The 27,582-nt window shown below is 43.0% G+C and overlaps 1 protein-coding gene across 1 annotated transcript; it reads right to left on the bottom strand.

Moving 5' to 3' along the window:
* Nucleotides 1-792: 792 nt before the first annotated feature.
* pole (polymerase (DNA directed), epsilon) lies at nucleotides 793-26,798 on the bottom strand. The gene is made up of 48 exons (XM_034200320.1): nucleotides 26,557-26,798; nucleotides 25,662-25,791; nucleotides 25,483-25,563; nucleotides 25,290-25,334; nucleotides 25,115-25,207; nucleotides 24,832-24,986; nucleotides 24,605-24,749; nucleotides 24,442-24,522; nucleotides 24,244-24,351; nucleotides 24,053-24,163; nucleotides 23,854-23,939; nucleotides 23,042-23,161; nucleotides 22,810-22,942; nucleotides 22,611-22,724; nucleotides 22,310-22,522; nucleotides 22,113-22,220; nucleotides 21,891-22,019; nucleotides 21,703-21,805; nucleotides 20,756-20,902; nucleotides 20,531-20,676; nucleotides 20,196-20,344; nucleotides 19,962-20,054; nucleotides 19,333-19,635; nucleotides 18,672-18,867; nucleotides 18,331-18,545; nucleotides 16,664-16,766; nucleotides 16,479-16,559; nucleotides 16,275-16,397; nucleotides 13,627-13,836; nucleotides 12,921-13,136; nucleotides 12,478-12,621; nucleotides 11,426-11,566; nucleotides 11,164-11,317; nucleotides 10,940-11,046; nucleotides 10,529-10,705; nucleotides 10,192-10,415; nucleotides 8,922-9,142; nucleotides 8,604-8,808; nucleotides 7,931-8,104; nucleotides 7,702-7,827; nucleotides 6,642-6,774; nucleotides 6,345-6,546; nucleotides 5,460-5,591; nucleotides 5,114-5,307; nucleotides 4,626-4,826; nucleotides 3,748-3,873; nucleotides 1,285-1,374; nucleotides 793-1,177 (listed from the first exon to the last, which is right to left on the bottom strand). Exons 1-48 carry the CDS (start codon nucleotides 26,622-26,624, stop codon nucleotides 1,055-1,057), a joined length of 6,879 nt encoding a protein of 2,292 aa, XP_034056211.1. The 5' UTR covers nucleotides 26,625-26,798; the 3' UTR covers nucleotides 793-1,054.
* Nucleotides 26,799-27,582: the final 784 nt, after the last annotated feature.

The following is a 27,582-nucleotide window of genomic DNA, read 5'->3' as shown; positions in this document are numbered from 1 at the left end:
AGTGAGTCATCCGGGGGCAATGAAAGTGATGGAGGTGCATGGGCTAAGATCATTGGGATCTGGACCAGCTCACAGTAATCACTAAATGATTTTTAGACATTAAATACCACTAAAAAACGTTCCAGATATGTTGACATCACTGTGAATCCTAAAACACTTTACCAGGTGAAGCCTTTGCACAATAACTCCTCAAACATAAGAAACAAGATAAAACACAGAAACAAAACTATATTCACAACCGCCACGCCAAAAAATGAAATGTCTAACGTCTATTATTGGGAATTCACATAATAAACGCGGGTGTCAGAGCAGGTCAAGCCGCAACAGACACACTATCAGCCAAGTGAGGAGGAAGTGGTGTCTGCTGGGTAATGAAGGTCTCCAGAGTAGATGGCACACAGGATGTTTATGCTTTATCCTTTCCGGCTTAGTTTTACGGCCCGTCCACACAGCGGCGTGCGTTGAAGCTTCCAACGCTTCTGCCCATTCACTTTGAATGGGGTGACGTCACTTTTAGCCGAACTGCATTGTGGGAAGCGACGCGGAGCGTTGCTGGCGTGGCTCGCTGCAAAGGTTGAGCAATGTTCAACTTTTGACGCCTCGGCAGAAGCGTCAGCCAATCGAATCATATGCCAGTACAAGCTCTAGCCAATCAAACCGTTGCTTGTGTGTCAGGGGCGGGAGATTCATGTGATTGGTTGTTGGTCGAGTGTCAGACACGCCCGCCGGCAAGCGTCAACGCACGCTGCTGTGTGGACGGGCCGTTAGAAGTAAAATATTCAAACACAGTTGAAACATTTGGAAAAATATTTATTAACAATCATAAAAATGTAAATCACAAACATACATCATTTTATTTTGACATAATAAAGGCATTAAACATATTTACAGTCCAGATATTCCTCCTTAACAGTGTCTTGGTAACACACAATTCAACAGACATCGTGAAGGCGGATATACAAGTGCATTAACTGGAAACATTTGAGAATAGAGTGTTTTCCAGATGGAGAAGAAGCTGCCACAGATGCAGCAGACGGAGTGTTGGATGTCACATTCAGAGAGCACTCTGGCTGATCTGTGGGCTCATGACGAGCAGCCAGTCGATCGTCTCCCCCAGGTAGCTCATGCTGTAGTGGGATGCGATATTCCGAAACACCGTGATCTGATCAAAGAGGCTCTTTAAAATGAAAGAAAGGGGGTAAAAACAGCTGTGAGAACAATGTTTGATTGGAACAACCATATGCTTTCATCAGTTTACTGAATTGATTGATAGAGAATAGTTACCTTGGCTGAGAAGGTGAGGATGAAGTCTCCGGCACATTTGCAGTACAGCGGCATGTTTGCTTCCTTCACTCCTTTACATTTGGTGCACACCTAAAATCAAACGGAGGTTTTAGCAGATTGGAAACTTCAGGGAAATATTTACTGGATGTTGTACAACAGATGATGACCATTAATGAATTCTTAACTATCAACATTAGCACGTCAAATGTGTTGATAACAATGGTATCTATTCAAACGAGTGGTTCAGATATCAATAACACTATCGGAAATGCCTCACATACAGAAAGTCTACGCACTGATCGGCATTATGTAATCATATCATTTATCAGCAAACGTATGCCATAAAAGAACAACAACGACTCTCACGGGAGACGGGAGAGAAGCGAGACGGCTCACTCATAAGCAAGTTTCATCATTACTTGCGGATAAAACAATTACTGTGTCTGAAATCATTGATGGAAGTAGCTAATGTGTGAGCCATGCCGCTTTCTATTTCCTTCTCATTTCTTGTGTGTGAGTGTTACATAAACGCAATATTTATGGTAACGTTTTATAGAATTTGTTCTCTGTATGCTTTTGTTCATGTTTTATAAAGGGTTAAATCAGGTCATGACAATCAACAATGAAAGCCATTATCCATCCATACATGGTTAGTAGCATACAGCTGTTATGAGAATCTAAATTATATATATATGGTTTTAAATTTGACGGTATCCAAACATAACGGGGTTTGAGTGATACCTAAGTTAAGGTATCAGAAAGTGAAAAATGGTGTTGGAACATCTCTTTGCTCCGTCCTAACTACGGCAACATCTTTAAAAATGTAGTTTTATTTTGATCTCCTTGAATTTTCCTTTATTTCATAGTTACAGTAAAGATACTGACATGAAGCATGGGAGAGAAATAGGGGGATGACATCCAACAAAGGTAACACATTAGGGTTTATGGTACAGTGTGTGAAAAAGTACACGTCCCACCGTCCGGGACGTGTTATTTACAATATCGGACAAGTAGATCTTTCAATTGACTTGTCCGGCGGACAAGTGACGTTTTTCGGCCTGATTTATTGACAAATTATTGATACATTCAGTTTACAAAAGGAAGAACTCATTCGCAAATTGTACGTGTCCGCCATTGTTCGTTTAGAAGTGTTAGTTTCGGTTCTGCTTGTCGATTCCTAAGGAAATGCATCTCGCCGCTTTCTGTACAGTTAGACGGGGCGGGGCGGGAAGTGTAGCACAGTGGCAGGGTTGGGAAGCAAAACACGGTTCCGAGTAGGAACAAATAACAATTGTCCGGTACCGGGATTAATAAGAGTTGTGAGGACAGGAGGCCGAGCCCCGCGGACTGCAGCTCTCTCTATGCTCCGTATCAGCTGATCGCTGCATGGTGCAGCTCAGCGTCTCTCTTTCTACACACAGCGGATCCGCTGCCCGTTTAACAGCCTCATCTTTGTCAAACTTTCTTATGTTCTTTCTCTAACACGTAATGAAGGTTATTAAGCGTTTTAACTCCTGTGTTGTTAATATTGACCACCATTTCCTTTATGAAGTGAAGCAACCTCCCTGTCTGTGTCCTCGCGCTGTCCTCACATCCCCGGACCCCCAGACTCGGAGGAGCAAAGGGATGTCAGTATTGTTTATGAAGCAGGGTATAGAAAGTACATTATTGAAATGAAAATACTATTTATTTACTTTTACAAACAGTGGGCAGCTGCAGCATGTGTATTGCAGGACACGTGTAAGCGTATTTGAGTTGTAGAAAAGCGCTAGGCCTATAGGCTATACATCTAATGTGTCATTATTATTATTATTATTATTAGGTTATGTCCTATGTGTTGGACATGTGTGGTTGGACTCTGTCTCACAGGCAGGTTGCAGTGTAACATCAGAGGAGACTGGGCCAATTGTACATTCTCAAACTGCACTACTTAGAACTAACTAAACAATGCAGAGATTATTTTTATATAATTGTATTCAATAACCGTAAGAAATTCAACAGTATGAAGTGATTTGTAAATAGGAATACAGATTTGACTTAATCTTTTCATAAATATATTTTTCTCCCAGTTTGACTTATTTTTACCCTCTCAAAGAACCGGAATCGAGAACCGAAAATAACCGGAATCGAAAAGCAGAACCAGAATCGTTCAAATCCAAACGATACCCAACACTATGTGTGATGCAGTAAAATCTCACCGCTCACTTACGTTAGCGGTGTCGTAAAAACCGTGGGAAAATGTAAAATACGATGACGAAGAAGAAGATTCCAGTGGCCCCAATTTTTGTCCATTCTGGACAAGTGAAAAATGTATTCGGACAAGTAAATTGCCAAACTCACTTGTCCATGGACAAGTACTCTCTAAAAACTTGTTCTCACACTGTGGTACATGTATTAACTTCTAGGACAACGCTTAAAACTGGTTAGGATGTTATATCAATTCATTACACTATCTTCACTCACCAGATCCTGCAGTGTGTAGCTCATCATTTTCTTCTGCAGAGCTTCCACCAGAGCCATCTCAATAGACTCAGTGTCATACTGCGTCTGGCAGTTTGAGCAGAACCACTGAGGCAAGACGGACCCATCCTGAGGAGAGGAGAGCAGTTTTCTGACTGGTATTTCATACATTAGTATCAAGCGGGTGCAAAATGCCGCAGCAAGGCTTTTAACTGGCACACGGAAATATGACCACATTTCCCCCATTTTGGCTTCGCTCCACCGGCTGCCAATACATTTTAGGATTCAATTCAAAATCCTTTTATTTACTTTTAAATTCCTAAATGGCACGACCCCACCATATCTTTCTGAGCTGCTACACCCTTACACGCCCAACCGCCCTCTCAGGTCAGCGGATCAGCTGCTCCTGAATGTGCCCAGAACCAGGTCAAAGCTCAGAGGGGGCCGTTGCTTCTCTGTAGCGGCTCCCACTGTGGAACGATCTGCCCCTGCACATCAGACAGGCCTCCACACTGTGGAACGATCTGCCCCTGCACATCAGACAGGCCTCCACACTGTGGAACGATCTGCCCCTGCACATCAGACAGGCCGCCACACTGCCTGCTTTTAAATCGCTTCTTAAAACCCACCTCTTCCCTTAGCGTATTAACATCTTTTTGAGCGTTGCTTTTAAATTGTCTATTGTTTTTACTTGTACTTGTTTTATGGTGTGTGAGCTGTGCCGTGTGATTTTTTGTATGTTTTGTTTATTTGACTGTACAGCACTTTGGTCTGGAGGTTTAAAGTGCTCTATAAATAAAGCTGTATTGTAAGCAGGTTCAAATGTAGGAGTAATAATAGCGTTATTGTTATTATGCAGACTATCAGTGTTATCCTCTTACCTGTGCCACAGATGGGTCCTTGCAGAGGTCGAGGTCACGACAGAAATTGCATTGGTGGCAGATGACCTCTGGCAGGATGTAGGAGTTACACGGGTCACTGAACTGGGCTTGCATTGAAAACTCTCCGACGTCCACGAGACGCAGGAGGTCTCTCTTCAGCTTGTTCACCTGGTTCACTATGTTGGCATCCAGTGACAGGACCTGATCCGACAGAAGAGGAATTGAGAAGATGACTTGACGTATCGCAAGATCAGCTGTCTAATGTGTCTGATCATTTTAATTGCCGCTGTTCACATAAACACATGTGTCTTATGATGGTATTTACGTGGCACGGACATGACGCATTTTATTCCACATTCACTTCCGCGTGGAATAAAATGGAAATGAGCAGATTTAATCAAATAACAACAACGGAATAGGCCAAGAAAATAACAATCGATGCATCTCCAAAGAAAATAGCTTTGTAAATGATCGTAATACTTATGTACCTGGCAGACGTATTTGATGAACTCCAGTGCTGGGTTGTTGAGAAGCAGGTGGGATCCAGGCAGGACGGGGAACATCTCAGAGGGCTGGTTGACCCCCCTGGTACCCGTCACCTTCTTCTGGATTTTTTGAGTGATGGTGAAAAAGTTCTGTGTCAGCTCACTGGACACGTATTCCTGGGAGAAGACGATCATTCCTGTGGGGGAGAGTTTAAAAACAAGATTCAATAAAAGCTCCTCTTCACAGGTTTAAGTGTAACAGACACTAGTCTGCAGTGACTAATGAGTGTTCTTCAGGAACACAAGGGAACTCTTTAGTAACTAAAGCAGCTTCTTCACAGTATCTTACCAGGAAGGGCACTCAAGTCCCCCACGGCCTGCTGGGTAGCCTGGCTGCCTCCACGCCTCTTGACCGGCGTGCCTCCAGGAGCGTTGCGTCTCAGCTCCTCTTTCATGCTGTGGTACACTGCTGCAATGTAGGCTGGCGTGGAAAGTGTCGCAAAAAGGCAACATTAAAAAAATGCATAATGTATAGATTTGGAAAAAGCACTATTATTGACAGTGTTGCAAACCGGGATTCTCTATAGAGAGGCGAAGTCACGCCCATCTACTTCCGACCCATGGGACCTTATTTCGGAAAAAGTATGTATTGAAGTCAATGGGGAGAGAAAACGTATCTCTCGATCCCGTTTGAATTGTGCCACGAATTACACATATGATGTTTGTCAATCTTAAAAAATCATTTCCATGTCAAAGAAGTTTGTGGTAAAACTGTTGAAATATAAGACTATGAAAAATACGCAACTAGAAAGACTACAAATCCCAGAATCCCGGTCCCGCATGCTGGCTCTTACGGAACCGACTAACTCCCCTTGTGTGTATGCACAGCTCTCAACGTGCCCAGACTTGTAGTGATTTTCACCTCTTTTAATACTTTTCGCCTCATTCTGAAAGAAAGAAGTGAAATGTGCCAACGTGGTGACGGCCATCTTGGTGTGTGTAACATCATATGTGTAATTCGTTGCACAATTCAAACGGGATCGAAAGATAATCTTTCTCTCGCCATTGACTTCAATACATAATTTTTCCGAAATAAGGTCCCATGAGTCCCACCGGAAAGGGAGGGACTTCGCCTCTCTATAAAACACAATGATACCTGAATTGTACGGCTGTATTTATTCTGTAAATGGACATTGTATCGTCCCTACCACAGACAATATGAATGTATTCTTACCGGAGACAATCATGAGGAAGTATTTCTGACAGGAGGCAGTTTCAGGGAGATACTGCATGATGTTCCAGTTGCTCTCAATGAGCTCCTCCACTTCATCTGTCTCGCCATCACCATCATCTTCCTCAACTGGATCCTCCTCCTCATCCTCACTGCCTTCCTCATCTCCCTCTCCTCGGCTCTTTTTCTTCTGTTTGGCTCCGTCCTAAAGGAGACCATGGAGCAGGCATGAGTTCTAGGCCCGTTTTTGTTTATCATTGCAAATACATTGTATGGTATTAAAGCTGCAGTTTGAGTTACCTCTCCGCTCATGAGGCTGGAGGGCAGTTTGCCCTTCACACCGCTGAAGTTTGACGGATCCATCCACATCAGGAACTCCCAGCATCGGGAGAAGGAGATGGACAGAGAGTGGAAGATTTCTCTGGAGTGGATGCTAGAGGACAAATATTTAGGGATCTTTCAGTTACAGTATGATAGGAGAGAGGAGAGTTAACAGAGAAGACTACTGTACTTTCAAGGCAAGGCCAGTTTATTTATATAGCACCTTTCAGTACGGGACAATTCAAAGTCCTTTACAAAATAAAATAAAAGACATTTAAGAATAAATACAGTAAAAACACATTATATAATGGCATTTTACAACAGGCATTTAAAAGGCAAAGATAATAAGATAAACACAACAGTTAGACAATACATGAATAAAAAGCAAACTGCAGTGTGAATATGAGCAGTTCAATTCAAAGCAGCGGCAAAAAGACATGTTTTCAGTCTCGATTTGAAAATAGTAAGAGTTTCTGCGGAGGTGCATGATTCAGGCAGTTTGTTCCAGATTGTGGGGGCATAACAGCTACACGAGAAAAGACACATTTTAATACAGACGGATGTTCATAAATTAGCAATATTGACCAAAGTCAACAAACAGTTACAAGCATTATTGTTTGATCTTCAGAGAAAAGCTTAAAATGCTGCATTGAAAGACAGACATGTTTTTGTGGGTTTACCAATGTGATATTTCAAGAACAAAAATCCCAGAAGACAATTCCTGTAAAATGATGTAGTCTAATGGTAAGATGATGGAGACTGCACCCATCTGTGGCAAACAGCTCACGGTACTAATGGGTAATTATCTTTTTCCCTACTGATGTTATTGTTGTGGTTTATCTTCAGTCTAATGAAGACACACTGGTTCGACCAAAGGCTGCATTTGTCTGGGAAGCACAGTTTTAGTTTTATACAGTTGCCCTTTATTCTATACATATGATGTTTTTAGATTATAATGATAATATTTATTCATATTTGATTGTAAAAATCAAGTGATCCTTCCTTTAAAAAATACATTTATATAAAGAGTGTAACTGACCTGTTGGTGATGTACTCCACATAACTAATGGCATCATCTATCCTCCGTTTTTTAGTGCACAACATGATCCTGTTGAAGTTTCCGTACACCACAGTGGAGCCGAGACGTTTGAACTCTGAAACCAACCTGACAGCAGGACGAGAGAATGACGAGAAGAGTTCAGTCGCTGTTATGCTTTTCAAAAAGTAGGGATATATCAATGTGAGGACAAAACGATGAAAGCACTCACTGTAGAAACACCTTCTTCATCATGTTGTGCAGGGTGCGGTGCAGGGCGGGGTCGTAGAGCAGAGAGCTGGGGGAGCGCAGCCAGCGGTAGAAGTGCATCACCTGGTTGTCTGCATACACGTTGTGGTACTGTGTGATCTCTCTGACCCACCCAACCACCATGCTCTTCAAGATCCTGCTCATTCAACACAGGGCAAAAGGAAATCATTAAAACACAACACGCTTCCCCCAACACCCCATCATTAAAGCATATACATGTTTGTTTACACTTTCCCACTTTGTATGGTGGTGTGTCAGGTGGTCAGGATTACGACGCAGATGTGGAAATGAATGTACAATAATGTATAGATCGTGACCAGATGTTTTGATCATATATTGTTCAGTTCCAGATACCTGTGACTGAATGTTTTGTGCCTTGTAGATACACTGTGATCTGTACGTTGTAATGCACATGTGTAAATGATAAACTGAGGCATAATATTGTTGAAATTGCACTTTTTTTAAAACTGAAACAAAGGTAACAATATGGAGTTGTCGTTATTTATAGGGTTATTACGCTATGATTTTACTGGTCCGGCCCATTTGAGATCAAATTTGGCTGTATGCGGCCCATGAACTGAAATGTGTTTGACACCCCTGGTTTCCATAGTAACACACTACAGCTGTTTACACACCTGAAGGTGTTGGAGCAGAGAGCCGTCTCATCATAGCTGGCCAGAGCGCTGGCTCCCTGGTTCCCTGACATCATGTCCTCCAACGAGGCCTGCTGGATCACATCAAAACTGACACCCAAGCTAGCCCCGCCCTCCATGTCGTTGACATGTTGTGATTGGAGGATGGTGTTCACCGCAAGGCTCTGCAGGTCCAACTCCACACACACTGAGAGAAACAGTAACAGGGTCGTCCATAAATACATAGAGCAAGGCTTCAAAAAGTAGTTTTATGCCTTTTTTCTTGGACGCAGATGAAGTGAGTTCTTGGTGTGTGAATACCTGTGGAATAGCATCCTTGAGCATTGATCTCCACCGAGCCCCTGTCATCACTTTCCATCACCAGACGACTGTCATCGGCCTCTTTTCCTCCCAGATCTGGCCTGGCGGTGGGGGAGAGCCACAGCAGGTGGTTGTGTTTCCTCAGATGTCGTGCCAGGAACAGATCTGAGCCAAAGATGGACACATCCTGAGGCAAGTTCCCCACAGGTAAGTGGTAATACCTGAAAGCAAGGACATTGTATGAGTTTTAACTAACTGAACAAAGACTTTATGAGAGACTAGAGAAATTATAATACTCTCTAATATACCAATCCACTAAAGGGACAGAAACATAAGCATAATATCGAGGACGATATTCCACATTTGACCGATTATCGGTATCGGCTTCTAAAAAAAATCAAATTGCCGATAAAACTTCGGCTCTGATGCAGCCGTTTCTCTGGCTGCAGTCACCACTGTTCACGAGCAATGTCCCGCCCACAGCGCTATCTGATAGGCTATTACTGAAGTGTCAATCAACACTGAAGATTTTCCGGGCTGCAGCCAGCCAGAGAGGCGGGACCTTCTCAGATTACAGGCAGGTGCGAAGAACGCAGACACAGACAGAGGCAAGCAGCAGCAGTGAGCGGTATTTCGAAGGTAAATCAGTTGAAAGCCGAAATTCAATAAACATCCCAATCCCCTATGCCGAAGTTGCAAAAACACCACGATCTTATGATCCAATTCTATCAGTTTCCCAGTTACAAAGGGACGGGGGCGGGTAGCGTCTCGCAGCAGAGAAACTGTGACGCGCTGGGACGGCTGCCAGTGGAGCCTCGCAGCAACTCTGCTTTCTGCACCACAATCAGGTGCTGCTGAATTGGGACTACTAAATGAGTGAGACTAAAATATCAGAAGTTCAGAACAAGTTTTAGTAGTTTTTATTTTAACTTCATTTACTTTACTCAGGGTCACAGAGAGGAAACCAGTTTTAAGATGTTGAAAAGTTCATTAAACATAAAAAGGCATTTCATAGAAGTTCTGTTATTCTACATTTTGACACCAAGATTTTCTGATTTTACTGCAAATGTATATTCCAAATATCGGTTATCGGTCTCCTTGATTACTAATAATCGGTATCGGTCTTGAAAAAGTCATATCGGTCGATCCCTAAAGCATAATGTTAGATATACGCTAAAAGATTGTTCACAGTAGCTTTCACAGGAACACAGCGAGCATGTCAGGAACAGGGTAGAGAATATCAAATCCACAGAGCTAGCAGGGTTCCTACCTCGCCATGTCGAAGGCCTGTGACAGGCAGCTGTCCAGGTTGAGGTAGTGGCGGATCATGCGCCGGGCACCGTGGCGCTGCCAGTCCAGCACGTTATAGCTGATCTCATCAACCACATGTACGGGAACCACTGGAAACTCCTCAAGCACCGGCATCCCTGCTGCCAACCGCCTCAACTCCCAGTTTGACTGCACTGCGATGAGGGTGGGCCCGCGACGCTCCTCCTGTGAACAGCAGCAGACGATTGATTACTCCAATGTAACCCCATGAACATAACGTCTTTGTATGTGATCATCAGAAATGGATTAGGTATCTAAATAGCTCCAGTGTGCTTTACCTTGTAGTTTAGCAGAATGCGTTGCAGTGCACGGTAAATAGCCTTTGGATCGTTTTCAGCGCGGACCTCAAAGTTGTGTTTCTCTGGAGGCAGGAGCTCCTCGCTGGTCTTCTCCAGGAGAGCAATGCGTTCAGCTGTGTAGAGGTTAGTCAGGTTGGGCATCTGGTTGGTCCTGACCTGAGGAGATAACACAGAGACAGAGCGTGAGGGTTTTTTACTAGCTGGAAAGGGATGCATTGATTAGCATCTCTTCACTTTTGGAAAATAAAAGAAATTCACTTTAGACTAATATTATTAGGCTTTTCTTATAGCGGACATTCATTGTTTGCACTGGAGGAACATCACTTAACAAGATATGAGTCAAAGCCACAGGATGACAGCAGAATAAATAAAGAGATGTGTTGTGCTTACTGTGTCCAGGATGAAGATGCTGGCTTTGCGCTGCGAGGGGATGAAGAGGCCAAACAGAGCCTTGTGACCCTGACTGTGATGATACAGGTACATGTGGCGAACACTCCCTAAGAAGAGACCAAACATTAGAGTTCATGAGAAGGATCTTGTGATATCAGGATAAGTATTATGTCGCAGGAAAAACAAATCAATTCAAGAAGACCAGTGTGAGAGGCGGGTCTTACCAGGCTCCAGGTAGCTGAACTGGGCCAGAGACCTCATCTCCAGATTCTCCAGGTCAAAGGTGTCCGCCTCCCTGCCAGCCATATCCCTCACCACATGTTTATTCACCATACACACACATCCGAGCTGCACCAGCGCACGAAACAGCAACGGGACCTGAAACAGATCATTGCTGCCTGTTAACAACGGCTTTCAAATTGGACTCACACACAAAGAGGATCATGGCCGAGTGTAATGAAAACGCTGGAGGTGTTTTTAGGATACCTGTGTTTCATAGACTCCTTCGATGTCGGGGGCCGAGAGGTCAGCGTTGATCTCGTTGATGTGCTTCAGGTACATGTCTTCTGGTACACTGTACTCATAAAGGAAGTACACTATGTTGGAGCGAGGCAGCATGCGGTTCACCTAAAGACAAAGAAATATGTTTGTTTAAGTTATTATAATGATACCAACAACACATGTATAGAGACGAAGTCCCTCCCTCTCCGGGGGACCTCCATGGGACCTTATTTCATAAAAATTATGTATTGAAGTCAATGGGGAGAGAAAAGTTATCTTTCGATCCCGTTTGAATTGTGCCACGCATTAATTAATTACACATATGATGTTTGTCGATTTAAAAGATCATTTTGCAAGTAAAAAAATAAATAATTGCCGTAAAACTGTGAAGTAACACTTTTTTGTGTGAAACCGCTCAATGAACTACATCTCTGGTCTCGCACCACAACACACGTCACCAAGATGGCCGTCACTACTGTCTTGCCAAAAAAGGGATTGACTACCCTCACTATCACCACAATGAAACACGTCCAGAAGGATGTCATGCAAAGCTGCCTGCCTTCCTTTGATTCTCCCTGAACGGCCTGATCTTTTTAATGTTCAATGCTAACCATTTGCGCAGATAGCATGAAGTAGAAAAGATCGCCGATGCTAATGTAGCATTAGCATGTCTCCCCCGGGGGCATCCGGGCTTAAACGGTGTATTATAGAATGATCACACCGGTTATGACATCTTTTACGCGACTCTGGGATTTGTAGTCTTTCTAGTTGCGTATTTTTCATAGTCTTATATTTCAACAGTTTTACGACAAACTGTGACTTTTTTGACGTGGAAATGATTTTTTAAGATTGACAAACATCATATGTGTAATTCATGGCACAATTCAAACGGGATCGAAAGATACGTTTTCTCTCTCCATTGACTTCAATACATACTTTTTCCGAAATAAGGTCCCATGGGTCGGAAGTAGAAGGGCGGGACTTAATACAAAAAACTGCATTGCCACATTTAAAATGCAATTTCTATTTTTCCGTGCCTTTTTGTAGGTGGCCCCCTCCTCCTGTTTTGGGACTTTCTGATTGACATAGAAGACACGTGGGATGTTGAGCTTCATGCAGTGGAGGTCGTTTCCAATCACAGCCCACAGCTTGTACAGGCCGGGGTGACTGGTCTCTGCAATCTGAGAGGCAGGGAACAGGACAGAACAGATTAGATGTGATTACTCTTTAAACTGGCTTGAGGATAAGATAAGATAAGATGGTACTTTATTGATCCCAATTTGGGAAATATTTGTGTTACAGCATAAGAAGACAAGGCAATGTACAATACAAATTCAAAGACTAGAAATAATCAAGAAAGTACAAAATATACATGTTGAATTTAACAAGGTATTATATATATATATATACATAAATATATGACAGAAGGAATATTAATATTAAATATTGAACAGATAATAGTGGGATGTCGTTGCCCGACCTGCACAATCTGCCATGGCATGTCCAGGATGCTGCGTGCTGTTTTGCGGAGGAAGCTCCCCAGGCCGCCGGTGGGGCCCTGATCCCGGATCACTCCCCCCCCCACGGGTTGAGCTTCACCATCCAGCAGCCTCCTCCTCTTCTTTCTCTCCTTCCTCTGCCTCAGCTGCAGCTCCCACTTCTTCTTATGGTACCGCAGCCACACCAGGATCTCCTCCTGTTTACACAAAGGTTTTGTAATATCTCCACGATAATGGATTTTCTAGGAATGCTGGGTCAAATGTGAAATCGCATCGGAATCAGAATTCCTTTACTAGTCCCGCAGCGGGGAATTCTGTTACAGCAAAGAAGGTACAAAATAACAATAAAAAAGTAAAAGTACTCAGATCTTGTACTTGAGTAAAAGTAGAAGTACTCAGGTCTTGTACTTGAGTAAAAATAGAAGTATTCAGATCTTGTACTTGAGTAAAAGTAGAAGTACTCAGGTCTTGTACTTGAGTAAAAGTAGAAGCACTCAGGTCTTGTACTTGAGTAAAAGTAGAAGTACTCAGGTCTTGTACTTGAGTAAAAGTAGAAGTACTCAAGTCTTGTACTTGAGTAAAAGTAGAAGCACTCAGGTCTTGTATTATTTAGAGTTAATTAGAAATGGCCTGGATCAGTGCAATAACACAACAGGCATCACGTTGTGTTCGTTTCAGCTCGCCTACCCGTGAGTTTCCCACAGCCGGGGGCGCCCCCAGGATCTCCCTCCAGGACTGAGTGAGCTCCACATCCTGCGACTCCACTTGGCTCTCCTCTGCCTGAGACGCCCGTTTGCGCTTGGTGCTGATGAGAATGGCCGGCTGCAGAGGTCTGGGGGGCATCCCAAAGTCCTCTATGTCCGCGGTTTGACCTGCTGCCAGAGGCTGATGGGCCACCTGAGAGAGAAAAGGCCATTTAGAAAAAACAAAACAACCCTTTGCATAAAAGGGAAGCAGGGAATAAGAGAAATGTCAAATATTTTGGGCATTTCAAGAAACCACTAACCCTATATTACTTGGGAAAACACCAGAGGGAATACAAAAGATTCTCGTGAGAAGAATAGCAAATCACTCACAATCAAATGGTCTCGTAAATGAAATGTATGGACTGGAGAAAATAACCATGAGAATCAGAAACCCAAGTTCTTATCTTTGATGAAAGATGGGAAAAATGGGTAAACTGTAGAACACAAAACATTATAATGAAGTAAGATCTGGTTGGATATAGCTTACACATAAGCCGCTTTCACACCAAGTACTTTGCTGTACTTAGTACCCCAGGGCACTAAGTACCCCAGGGCACTAAGTACCAGAGGTGGGACCAAGTCATTGTTTTGCAAGTCCGAGTCAAGTCTCAAGTCTTTGCGCTCAAGTCCAAGTCGAGTCTCAAGTCAGGATGGGCAAGTTCAAGTCAAGTCCAAGTCCTAAACTTTGACAAAACGAGTCTTTAACAAGTCATTATGTGTTTTTCACCAAATGTAATGACATCGATCAACAGAATAACACTTAATAATCAAATTGCTCTTTATTAGTCACATTAATAATTTAATAATCCATTTTCTCTCTGCTGGTAAAGTAACGTGTGTTTTTCTATTTTAAGAGAGAACAGTAAGGTAAGGCTACCGTGACGGTTTGATTCAGAAGGAGTTTAATGTATAAGATCCCTGATGTTGAGGTAACCAGAATGTTTATTTCCACTGTGTACAACATGTTATAAGGGACCCACTATCTATCTTTATGCAAGGGATAATGTGTCTCTACGGGGAAGAGAACACCTGCATCTAGATCCCTCTGCAGGTGGTACTTTAAGTATATTTTGATGCTAATACTTTTCTACTTTTACTTGTAACATTTTGAATGCAGGACTTTTTATTGTAACCGAGTATTCCTACACTCTGGTACTTTTGTACTCACGTACAAGATCTGAACTTCTCCCACCTCTGACAGTAAATCCTGAGTGGTTACCAAAATAAAAGGTAACCAAAAAAGGTTATTTTCATTTTACAAATCCTGCACTCAGATTTGCTTTCTCCAACATCATTGAAAAGCAGCCAGATGCTGCTTCTTTTTTCGGTTTTCGCTAATTTCTTGACTTTTTCCGACGCACTTGCATTTCAATCTGTCTCCCCTTCGCTCTGTGCAGCTGGCCTGTACCACTACACCTGCTGTGCCCCCCACCCTTCTTTCACATAATGGTATGATCCTAGTGTGTCGCATATGATTGGCTGCTTGGTGACCCAGCTAAATAAAGTCCCGCCCCTGCCTGCAAGGAATCTCAGCAAGAGTAGGAGCGGCTGAAGATTCTGCTCTCCCCGACGGGAGTCTGCTCTTCTAGCGGCAGCTCGCGATTTGCGTGTTGGAGTCAGAAGGCTCAAGTCCAAGTCAAGTCCCGAGTCATTGGTGTTCAAGTCCAAGTCGAGTCGCAAGTGTTTTGTGATTTTGTCAAGTCGAGTCTCAAGTCATCAAATTCGTGACTCGAGTCCAAGTCATGTGACTCGAGTCCACACCTCTGGTAAGTACCAATCGCGTTCACACCGGAATAAGTTCCCTGGGGGAGGATTAGGAAAATGAGCCGCTGACGTCACTTCTTCTTCTTCTGCTTTGGGTTTACTGGCAGGCCGCAAACAACTTCACGGCGTATACTGCCACCCGAAGTCCCCGGCCCGAAGTCCCCGGAGTTGGGGACAGGCTTCAGTAGAAGCTGCTGGGACTCCCAGTGGTTTGCAATTCCCCCAGCCAATAGAAATTGGTACTTTTTTGGTACCACCTCTTTAGCAGGCACTAAAAATGGGGGTAAAAGTTCCCGGCACTAAGTACTCTTTTTGGAGTGAACGCAACATAAGGGGTACTAACGGAACTAAACGGAAAAAGTAGGGGAAAAGTACTCCGGTGTGAACGCGCCTATAAAGTTGTATCCATTATTTGGGACGGGTGGCGCAGTGGTCTGTGCGTTTGATCATCAGATCAAGGGGGCGTTGGGGAACTCCAGTTCGAAACCCGCTCCCGGCCCACTGCGTCAGGCCGTTGTGTCCTTGGGCAAGACACTTCACCCGAATTTGCTCCTGTGGGTATTGTCCACAGTAGATGACCATTACATGTATGTATGATCTGTATTTGTAAAGCGCTTTGAGAGTAATTGATAAAGCGCTATAATAAATATAAGGATTATTATTATTATTATGTGTAAGCTATATCGTATAAGTTAACCTTAATTTGTGTTATCTCTTCTGTTTTCCTGATTTGTCGATTGTTATGTAGTTATTGTATGTATCCAAGTGTTTCTTTTGATAGGGAGAACTCTCTGTGTTGACGTTGTGCTTTGGAGGTGAACGAACCTGTCTCTTGCCCTCGCTGGTGAACAGCTCACTGATTTTCTTCTGCTTGAAGACATCATTTTTCTCCAGAAGTTTCTTGTGCAGCCAGTCAGGGTGCCTCACTCTGGGTACCGGATTCTTCACCTGATAACGAACAGAGACAATGAAAATATGACCATGCATATTCTAGACTGACAGCAAAATGAAATGGGTTTTAGTTTGTACCTGTTGAAGAGCTGCAGGGATGGTGATGATTTTCTGGATGGCACTACTCAACCTCTCTATGTAATAATTCCAATCAAGGATCTGAAAAGGACCAGCAAATGTCAAAGAGCAAGTACAAGCAAATTCACTTAGAAAAATCCAGACATTAGTATGAAAGTGCATCAAAAGTTTGTTTAAAAACTCACCGAGCGGATGTCAAAGTCATGAATGCTGGGCATCTTCAGCCACTTACGAAGGAAATGCTTCTTCACACTGGGCTCCGCCTGGAAGATGGCCAGAGGAATGGCTCTGATGGAACAAGACACAAATCAATACGAGTCGATCTCAAGGCTTTTATTCTGGTAACATTACACAGTGGTTTTTAACCTTGTGAAAGCATCATTTTATTTCTATTATCATGGCATTGAGTTTATCAACAAAGTTGTTTTTCATTTGATTTGGGATTTTGTGCCGTTATTGGAAAGCTACAGTTTGTAAATAGAGAGAAAGGAGGCAGCAATGAGACGTACAAAGGTCATTGGCCAGTATCTGAACATGGATATTGCCGTTTCAGTTTTCTTTCAAACAACAAGACTATCCCCTAAAGTCAGTGTTTTACGTATAATTAGCTCAACACTATTATTGATGACAAGGTCCCCCCCAACTTTAAACCTCTTAAGAAGGGTCGGAGCGGAGACGAGAACCTTTAGAAGCATACATATGTCCGTTTCAAAAAGCTTCCTGCAATAGGATTATTATTGTATATCCACATATTAACTTATCTTACCAAAGATAGAGGAAATCCAAAAAGACTTGTCACCTGTCTCACCTTGAACCTTCTCACACTGCTCAGATTTGATATGGAATGTGAACATGGGTTTCTGTTAGGGATGCACGATAATTATCGGCCCGATAATTATCGGTCCGATATTAGGAATTATGACGTCATCCCGATAAACCCGATACCAGTATTAATAGCCCCGATAATATACAATATATTTTTTGGGTAAAAAAAAAGAAAAAAATACTGCGGTGTGGGTGGATTGGGATGAGGGGCGCTTGTTTTTCACTCGGCTCCTCCCGGTTTGCCAGTACTGTGGTATTAGTGGTTTAGGAAGAGGGGAGTTCTTCACAAATCCAGCGCTCCCTAACTCGTGAAGCCAGGACAGTAAACAAAGATGTCATCGGTGGTATGGGCGTTGGAGCTATGTGCAACTCAAGGCATATGCTCGAACCGGAGCTGCCTGGACGCTGCAATCATGTTGCGCACTATCCGAGCTGAGTGTGCTGACTTCTCGTACAATGTCCCACTGTCTGGCTTCCTGCATAAAGTCAAGTGCTCGGCGCAGTTGTGGCGAAATGTCGCTCCTCTGTTTTCATTTAAACAGCTCCGTATATCCGTTAGCGCAGCTAGCTAGCACCAGATGCTAACAACAACAATGCACGTAAGGTCTCTCTCTCGCTCGCTCGGGCCACACATACACACACCCTCCCGGTCCTCCAGATGGCCAGTCGGTGCCTGCCGGTGAGCGTGGAAGTGTGGTCTGCCACAAGCGGGCGGCAGGAGCGGGGCTGTCAGCATCAGCTTGTAGATGGTATTTTAAACTCGATGCGCTCTGAAACTACGGGGCGGCCGAGGAAAAAAAATACACATGCGTTAATCGCGTTAAAATAATTAGTGGCGTTAATTTTTTTTTATTATCGGGTATCGGTCTTAAGAAGCAGGAAGTTATCGGTATCGGTTTCAAAAAACCAATATCGTGCATCCCTAGTTTCTGTACTAACTTCATGACTTCTAACAGCATTAGTATACCCTTCATCTTTTATACAATATATCATTTAAAAGAATGTCCACTGTAAACGTTTATTTCACCTCTCTGTGACAGGCGCACCCTCAGGTTTCCGGGAGATGACGTAGCGACAGCTCAGACCAGCATCTTTCACCATCTGGTCTCCCAGGAACTCCGCCAGTCTCTTAGCTGTGCTGATGGAGGTGGACTTCTGCTCTCCGTAGTCCTCCAGCTTTCTGGACATCGAACGATTCTCAGAAACCAGTTCAAACAGCTCCTGGTCTGGCATGTTGGCAGCCTGAAAAAACAGAGAAACAAATCAATCAGCTTTTTGTGAGGAAGATAGACTTCAATCAATGTTTTGACTGAAGCTTCTCTGCAAATGTGATTGTAAAAGTCACGTTATACTAGAATGGGTTTTTACCTTGCTGTACAGAACGTCCAGCCAGTAGTCAGCCACTTTGGCCACAGAGGCGTACACCTCCTCCAGATTGGTGCCTTTGAGGAAAGCCTCAAACACTGACGACTGGAAAATCTTAATGAGCTGCAGCTCTCCTCGTCTCTTAATTTCGAAACCCTTCAGCTCAGCCAGGGAGCCGTCCTCATTAAACACAGCGTACCTAAAATGAACAGAGAACCCTTAAATCAATCTGAACACTTTCTTCCCCTCCGCTACCGCCCCCCCCCTCCACTGACACTTTACCTCAGCCACAATGCAGACTCTATACGCATTACGTTAATGCACACAATGTTTAAATATTGCTTACTGCACATATTTCATATTCTATAATTCACTGCATTCTATTTCGTTGTAAATTACAGCTTTATTTTATTGCTATCGATCTATTTTTTTTTTTACAGTGTTCTTAATACAGTTCGCTATCTGTGTACTTTAAAAAATAATAATAATTGTGTTTTATATTTTATGTATGCACCACGACATCAAGTCAAATTCCTCGTACGCGTGAACCTACCTGGCAATAAACCCGTTTCTGATTCTGACGAACCTTGCCCATTTAATAGTCTCATCGTCCAAATTCAGAAGTCCAATCGTAAATGTGATCACAGAATTAGTGTTCCTTTACCTTTTCTTCAGCTTCTTCCCTTCCTCCTTGGATGCGGGCAGGATCATGGCCAGGTACGGTCCGTCCACCTCAAAGAAGATGCTGTTCTCGGCCCTGGTTTCGTAAGTGAGGGTCGCGGGGTCGACCAGCTCGTGGTACTGATCGTTGGTGAATCCCTCCTTCACCATGATGTTCAGCATGGCTCCGGGGTAGGAGATGGTCACCTTGGGCTTCTTCTCATTGTTGGTTTTAATCACAAAGTTCTCGGGGAAGGTGTTGGGGAGGACACACCAGATCCCGTCAGTGTCCAACTCCAGGGGCCTCCTGAGAAACAGAAGTGAGAGAGGCCATTTGTGAGAAATGGAAATGCATCGCAGGGCGTTCCAGTCAACATATTAGAGTTGGTTGATGTGATTTCAACAGACAATAACACACCGATGTTGAGCTGTTCATGCAACCACAACTCTGACCTGCAATACATAGAGAGAGAGATAATAACAATAATGCAAGAGCCCAGATGTTGGCAAAAATCAGCTGATGAAATGTTCTTCAAAAAGGAAGTGGATCCCTTCCAGCACCATTTTCTTGGAGATGGAGCTGAGCTTGCACTGAGTGAAAAGGTAATCTCATTATGATGATACGCCACTCACCCTATTTGTTCGACAAGCTCTCTGGCCTGAGTGATGATGTTGGCTCCAGTAAAGCACACAATGCCAGCCATCTCCATGGAGTACCAGCGCGCCCTGATGGAAACACAAAGACAACATCAGGTCCGCAGCAGAGTGCCGTTAATCACTCAGCAATTACTGATTTCACCAGCAGCAAAGGCTTTCAAGCTCATTTGATTAAATAAATGATGAAAAAAAGATGCAGTTGGTTCCTACCCTTTCCTCATGACGTAGCCGTAGAAAGAGTTGAGAATACACTTGTGAGCCAGCTGAAGAGAATCGTACAGGATCTCCATGTTTTTGCAGCGCTTCACCTCAGCAGCGTCTCCGCTCTCCTGAGCAGCCGACAGTTTCTTCTTCCACACCTAAAGCAAAGGTTGCGAGAAAAAAAGGCATTCAAAGCAAGTCATTTTTATCGGTAATATACATTTTGAGTGAGAGTTTAAATGGCTGAAGTGGAAGACATTTGAATGGAAAATACAGTTATTCTATGTGAATATATAAATAATAATATGTAATGAATTGAAAATAGAGAGAATTCCAAAACATACCTTGTGGAGTCCTTTGAATTCGTAGCGACGATCTCTGAAAGCTCTCACGGTGTCGACGTAGAAGGAGTTCTCTCTCTGACAGATGGTGGTGGTGCGCTCTTCCAGCTTGGTGACGTGTGTCTTCTTGTAGGCCCTCTTACAGTAGTCTGAGGCAAAGGAAAGACAGGTCAAACAATGCTTCAAAAAGCTATTTAAAACGCTTATAACCCACTCAAATGGAAGTACCTGCCAGACGTTTCTTCTCGTGTTTGGCCTGCTCCTCCCTGTTGAGAGAGTGGAAGGCCCGAGGTGGGCCGTTGGGGAAATAGGGCGGGAACTTCTCAGATTCGAGTTGCTGCTGGATTCGGTGAAACTCACTGCGGCTGGCAGGCACTGCACACAGAGGGAAGAATAAATCAACTTTTACTGTATTCAAACTAACATGAATACCAAAGAAACTTCACCTTTAGTTTCTCTTTTTAATTAAAGGGGACCTATCGTGCAAAATGCACTTTTTGATAAATATGTGTCCCCGGTGTGTCAGGGAACTCACGCAGCGTCAGAAAATAAAACCCTCTCTTTTCCTCCGTACCCAAATCTCTAAAAACGGGGCTACAACGGAGCTGATCCAGATTTGCCGCCAATATGACGTAATATCTGAAATGTGGACCCACAGCACTATCAGAAAGTTGCTATCAGAAATAATGCCCGACTGTTTTGGACGCAATATGGTCGGTGTTTACATTAGCATCGCTAACACTCAGAGCTAACCTGTACTGGAGAGCATGTGTGTGAAGAAGCAGGAAGTAAAAAGGAACTCACCTTGTGGTATAACCGGCAAGAGAGAAAGCCTTTGAGCTCCAGACTGTTTCAGAGAGAATCCTTGATAATCCATGATATGGCGTTTCATCACGGCAGTATTTAGTTTAGACAGTAGCTGCCGGGTCCCGCATGAGCTCAGCCCCCTCCTTTTTTATTCTGTATTAATATATATATCTTTTTAAAGCTTTACACCCAAAATCAGCACTTTTGAAACGGAAAGTGAAATAGAGGGATATGAGGCATGGCTAGAATGGGTGATCGGTTTGGTATTTTGAGCAAAACACTTCATAGACATGTTTTTTATATATCTGAGACCTATGCTATTGCCTAAAAATAGCAGGATAGGTGACCTTTAAACAACATTGACTTACTGATCTCCCCTCTCCACTGCCAGGCCATTTTCCTCTGGCAGGTGGCACCATGCTTGTTAAAGTCACAGGCGGCACAAGTGGCCTCATCAACTACGGCGGACGGCTATAAGAGTAGAGAACAAAGTATTGATTTGCATGCTTTTCTATAGGTTTTAACCTATGCATATTTCTTTGGATGAATCTTTTACCTGCAGGCGGTTGGTGAGGATGATATTGGGGTACATAGCCCCAACGTCCAGATGGTAGATGAGGGGGCATTCAATCCTGTTTGGGACCTCCTTTAAGGATATCAGCTTCTTTTTGATATCCTCACAAACCTGAGAAAATATCAGAGAAATGTTAAAGCTGAAAATAGTTCGAACAACTTAAAAAAAATAAGGTATTAGGTAAAAATATAAAAGCCAATATACCTCATTAAAGTTGGTGACCTGATCCAAAGGGATTTTCTCCTCTTCCTCAATGGCGTGACGAATGGTTCTCTCAACTCTTTGCAGAAGGAAGTCAAACGCGGCCGGGTTCTGTCAACACACCAGGACAAGCCGTTATGCCAAATTCATATAAAAAGCATTAAAACAAAGAGCAAACTATAAGTTCAACTGAGATGTACCATTTTGAAACGGCAAGGGATGTCACTGCGGAAAACTCCTGACTCCAGCGCCTCCACGTGGCCGCCCACGTAGGTCTCAGAGTCCATGACGTGGCCGTCGCCGGTCATTTTGTTGAACACCTGATCCTGCTTGTTGGGGAAAACGATGTTTGCGTGGAAGGCCTGAACCATGAGCAAGGCCTCGCACAGCGTCCCAGAGCCTTTACGCAGCACCTGGAAGAAAAGACGGGAATATTTATAAAAATACACATTATATTTTGGGTATTTGATTATTCTTTTACAAAACACACAAAAAACCAACCTCGTCGGGCTCCATGGGGATGATGGTGCACAGAGCGAAGATGAAGGGGTGAACGTATTTCATGTAGAGGTAATACGTGGCCACAGCGTCCGACACAGAGTAGGTGGCTAAAGTCTAACAGAACCGTAGAAAAAAAGAAAAAGTTAACAAAAAAGTTGCAATTACTCTTCCGAGCAGTAAATAAAAGTCACTTGTGTACCTGTGGCTGCTCAGTGGCCATGCGACACATATCCTCCGGGTCCAGCTCCACGGGGTCGTAGCCCAGTTTAGCTTTCGCTGCTGCCTTCAGATTATGACTTCCCATCGGCAGGTAGCTGTCTCTCTTTACCCACCTATCAGAGAGGAGAAGCAGGTTGGAAGAGGATATCAGAATAATTCATCTAAATTAACTCTAACCCCCAACGTTTACGTAGAGCAAAAGGCTTCCTAACCTGTAGCAGTCCATGTGGATGGCTTGCGTGGATTTGTACTCTCCCTGGTTATCTTTCTGGAAACCAATCTCCTTGTACATGTCGAGTCCATGGAGAGCAGCTCGGGTCTCAACAAAAGGCCTTGAAAGAGTGGAAACAAAGTGTGAGAGATAAACATAATAGAATACGAGTAATTCCCAGAGTTCTGTTCGGGGTCACCAACAAAGCCCTGGACAGGCTCCAGTACGTCCAGAACTCTGCAGCCAGGCTCCTCACCCGCACTAAGCCCTGGCAACACATCACCCCTACCCTCATCCACCTTCACTGGCTCCCGGTCAAGTCACGCATCCAGTACAAACTCCTCCTGCTAACCTACAAATCTCTCCACTCCCTAGCCCCTCCATACATCTCTGACCTCCTTCAGCCCTACACCCCCTCTCGTCACCTGCGGTCCTCCGACAAAGCGCTGCTCTCCATCCAGCGCTCCAAGCTGAAAACATTTGGCAACAGAGCCTTCAGTGTCGCAGCCCCCACCCTCTGGAATTCTCTCCCCTCTGCAATCAGGAATGCAGACTCTCTGGACACCTTCAAAAAACACCTCAAACACCATCTGTTCACTCAGGCCTTTGGCCTCCACTAATATACAGTACCCAGCAACCTGTTCCTGTTTTGTTTTCTTCAGCCTATGTATCTGTATGATTATTATTACTTTTTGTTTTGTTTTGTTACTTCCCATTGTAAAGCGTCCTTGGGTTTCGTGAAAGGCGCTATAGAAATTGAAATTATTATTATTCATCCCATATTTTTTACAATACAGCAAAAGAATAGCTTACCAGTCAAAGAAGTCTCCATTGTAGGTCACAAAGATGTTTGGTTTGGTTTCTTGAACGTGATCAAAGAATCTCCGGATGAGAGCCGCCTGCAGCCAAAGTACGGTGACCACATGTTATCACAATGATTCAACCACAGAGCGTTACACTTGTATACTCAAATGATTTCAACACTTTGAATCGATATTGACAGTTCACATACCTCATCCTCCTCGTTGAAAACAGTGAAAGGCCCTTCATATTCAGGTTTGGGAGTGAACTCAAAATCGTCAATGTCGTCAGAGACGATCTCTCGGTTTGTGATTAAATACCCCTTTACAAAAAGGGAACACAAAGTTAGTTTAAGACATAAATTAATATGGAATAATACTTCTACTTATAAATGCAACTCACCTGTCCATCAATCATGTAGGAGATCATCATGATCTGATCGCTCTCTGCATCCGGGAACTTCAGTGGGAGTTTGGTGGTCTCGATGTCATAAGCCAAAACAACAGGGTCCTATGAAGAGCAAGAAACAATGAGTTACTGAAATCACAGTCAAAGATGAACCCGAACAAATGACAGATCACATGATTTAAATCCTCCTACTGGTCTCTCCACAAGATCATCTCTGCGTATGATCTCTGGGTGGTAAGCGCTGCCTCTGTAGCGAACATTGTACCAGTGAGCCTGAGAAATACAGACAGCACAGATAAGAACAATGAACACAGGTATCTCAGAAAACATTGTGAGAACAGTGATCTATACTTACCACGTGGATCTTAAGGTCGATGGACAACCGCATATGATATGGCACATCATACTCTCTCATGTCCACTATGTTGTCTAACTGGTCTGAGATACGCTTTGACGGCCCGTCTTCCTCTGCTGTGTTCACATTTCCACCTGATAAGGCACTGTCAAAAAAACACAGGTGTCAGCAGATCAGAAATGAACCGGAAGTTACAGCTTATTAAAAACTAATGGGAGTGGTGTTACCTTGATAACATGGAGGTGTAGGAGTCATTGGACTGCTCCTTCTCTCTGTTCTTGCGTACTGCTGGTGAGATCTCACGCTTGATCTTCATGAGCTCGTCCACGGTGCTGAAGGACAGCTTGATGTAGCTTCGCTTCAGTCCAACCAGATGGTTCGGCTGAGGAGAGCAGGTAAGAGAACAAAGATTACAATGACGTTGTTGTCCTTCTTTGTTTGTGTTCAACGTTTTTTTGTAATATGCAACACTTTAATGCGGTTCAAGGAAACTAAAGACCAACCACTCACCAGGTCGAGGTCCTCTTTTGGGATGACTTCAAGCTTCGTCACCTTTCCTTGAAACTTCCTCGTTAAGTATGAGATAACTTCTCTTTCGCAATTCTGTAAATAAAGTCGTTTTTAGGGCTAGAGTTTTTGGAGTGTATATCGCTTAATAAGAACTACATTTCTGACGCAGACTTACCTTTTTAGTGGCGATGTAAAAGTATGGCTTGAAAGGGAGGGCCACCTACAGATAGGATACATATCAGGACAGACGAGTTAGAGCAGGGGGATTTTGGGAAATGTTATTGCATAAAAACTACTGTTTGCATGATAAGGAGCCAGTTTGTTTGAAACAGCGGTGTCACAGCACTTGACTTTCCCCCCCAACTCACCTTGAACCTGCTTCCATCCTCCTGTATGAAATAATAGTCCACAGCACTGATCATCCTCTTGTCATCATCCAGGATTTCAGTCTAAACATAGAAAGAGGAGCAAAGGGTGTCACATTTGTTACCACAATGTTCTACTCAAGACAAAGAAGGCTACAACATGACACAGTGCAAAGACTCACAGGATGCATGTTGATCAGCCAGCCTGTTTTCTCCCCTGGCTCTTTAATCCTGTCGAAACCAAAGCGGGCGTCCATCTCGTCGGTGAACTGGCTGCGCTCCAGACGCTTGAGGGCCGAGGATCCATCGTCCCTAATTCAAACACAGAATAGATAACCTATATTAACCCTTGTGCCTCAATTTGAAACATATTCCCCGATTTCCTCAGAGAACAAAAATGCATTGTCTAAAAGCTGGCATACATTTCATTTTCCTAATTTACCCTTTAAATGCCTCTTTGTTTACGTTTTGCCACTGTAATAATGGAACAATCCTTAAAATGTACTTTACTTTAAGTTGTATTCTTACTGCTGGGGGGGGGGCAAAGTCTGGGATAAGACAATGATTAGAAACAACATAGATTTTGATGTATTGCATCAAAAACATAATACAACCGTATTGCCCCTAGAGGAAACTAGGAAATAACATGTGTTGGCACCACAGGGCAAACATGAGAAAATGGCTCAATCTAGTGGAAGATAGTAAGAACTAAAGTTAAAAACTTAAAAGCCTTACGCATGCATTTTTTATTGTAATGGTCGTGGGATAACACATTTGGTTTGAGTGTGTTTATATTTTAAGGGTCTGCATGCATGTATTTTGGTTACAGTTATTCATTTATAAAGAGAATTGATGGATAACTTCCCAAATAAAATGTTTAATATTTTAGCCTTGTGTGCCATATTCAATAACACAGCCAAAAGGGTCGAAAAACGATCAAGTCAAAAATGTCCAAAAGTGAGAGCTTGTTTTACTTTTGTCATTTCCTAAACTGCCTTAAATAACTAACAGTGTGTTGTGGCTGTCTGGATTAATGTACAATGAACTAAAGTAACTTTGTAAGGAGAAACAACTCACTGATTGTCCTGTTCTCCCCGACCTTGTCCTCGCTCGTTTTTGTACCGACCATTGTTTTGAAAAACCATCTTCTCTATCGCAGTCTGCAGACCACAACACGGTGGAATAAATTAAACTCCCACTCAGCTTGTTTGAGTCTGTCCGTAAGGTGGCATTTGAAGGAAATTATGAAGTTATATCAAAGGTTTCCTCACTGGTTTTGTCTGTCGCTGTCACTGACGCGACTTGTGTTTTCTTAGTTTGGCGCGCTCCTGCAGTTCCCGCGAGATTAGCGCAGAGGAGAAGATAGGAACAAGAACAAAGATCGTTTATTAAGAGATGATTCACTCAGACCAAAAAACCTGCACCACCAAACATGTAAAGTCGCTGCGTTCATTTGCGATACAGTTCAACCAACAATACGTGATCTTCTAATCGTAGTGCTTTATATTAATCTATATAGTTTTGGAGTTATTGGATGTAAAGAAATCTGCATTCTCTCCAATAAATGGATCTATATGGCATTTTATTTGTTGTGGTTCTCATCTCAACATGCCAGAATGTATAGAAACTCAATTGTGATGTGTTTTCTCTTCCCAGAAATCATAAAATGGTTACTCAAGAAGATAATCCACAATTCTCGTTGTAAATCTTCTTTTTACTTGAATTGAGAAATGTAAAATATTAAAATGTTTATCCTTTCTATTAAGATCTCACATCATCAATTTTATTTAACATGAATTTCATTTTTAATATCAGTAGATTTTCCTTTGGTATCTTTAAGGTATATTATCTTGTATTATCTCTAGTAACATCTCTTTGTGTTATTATTAATGGATGAACGAGTACATTGTTTTTAGTTTGTCTTGCATTGTTGCGTTTATTAAAAACATGTTTGAATAATATATTCATTATAGTAATATTTTTCTATTAAAAATTATAATCAACTTTTCACTTTATTTCTTTTGTTGATTTAACTAAAATTGAACGCAGCTAAAAAAAACTATTTTTATTTGTTTACAACAGACTCAAACATCTTATTTATAC

This window comes from Gymnodraco acuticeps, unplaced genomic scaffold, assembly GCF_902827175.1.
Source record: "Gymnodraco acuticeps unplaced genomic scaffold, fGymAcu1.1, whole genome shotgun sequence".
NCBI classification, from domain to species: Eukaryota; Metazoa; Chordata; class Actinopteri; order Perciformes; family Bathydraconidae; genus Gymnodraco; species Gymnodraco acuticeps.
The sequence above is the reverse complement of the archived record's forward strand: the minus strand, read 5'-3'. Positions and strand labels throughout refer to the sequence as shown.

Bases quoted from the DNA above. Each gene is read 5' to 3' on its own strand.
- pole (XM_034200320.1), bottom strand. From the start codon at position 26,624: ATGGTTTTTCAAAACAATGGTCGGTACAAAAACGAGCGAGGACAAGGT. The intron at 23,162-23,853 runs GTAAGCTATTCT...CACTCTTTCAAG, and splicing joins AATGGAGACTTCTTTGACTG to GCCTTTTGTTGAGACCCGAG. The intron at 16,767-18,330 runs GTGAAATAAACG...TTGTTCCATCAG, and splicing joins GGTGCGCCTGTCACAGAGAG to AGCCATTCCTCTGGCCATCT.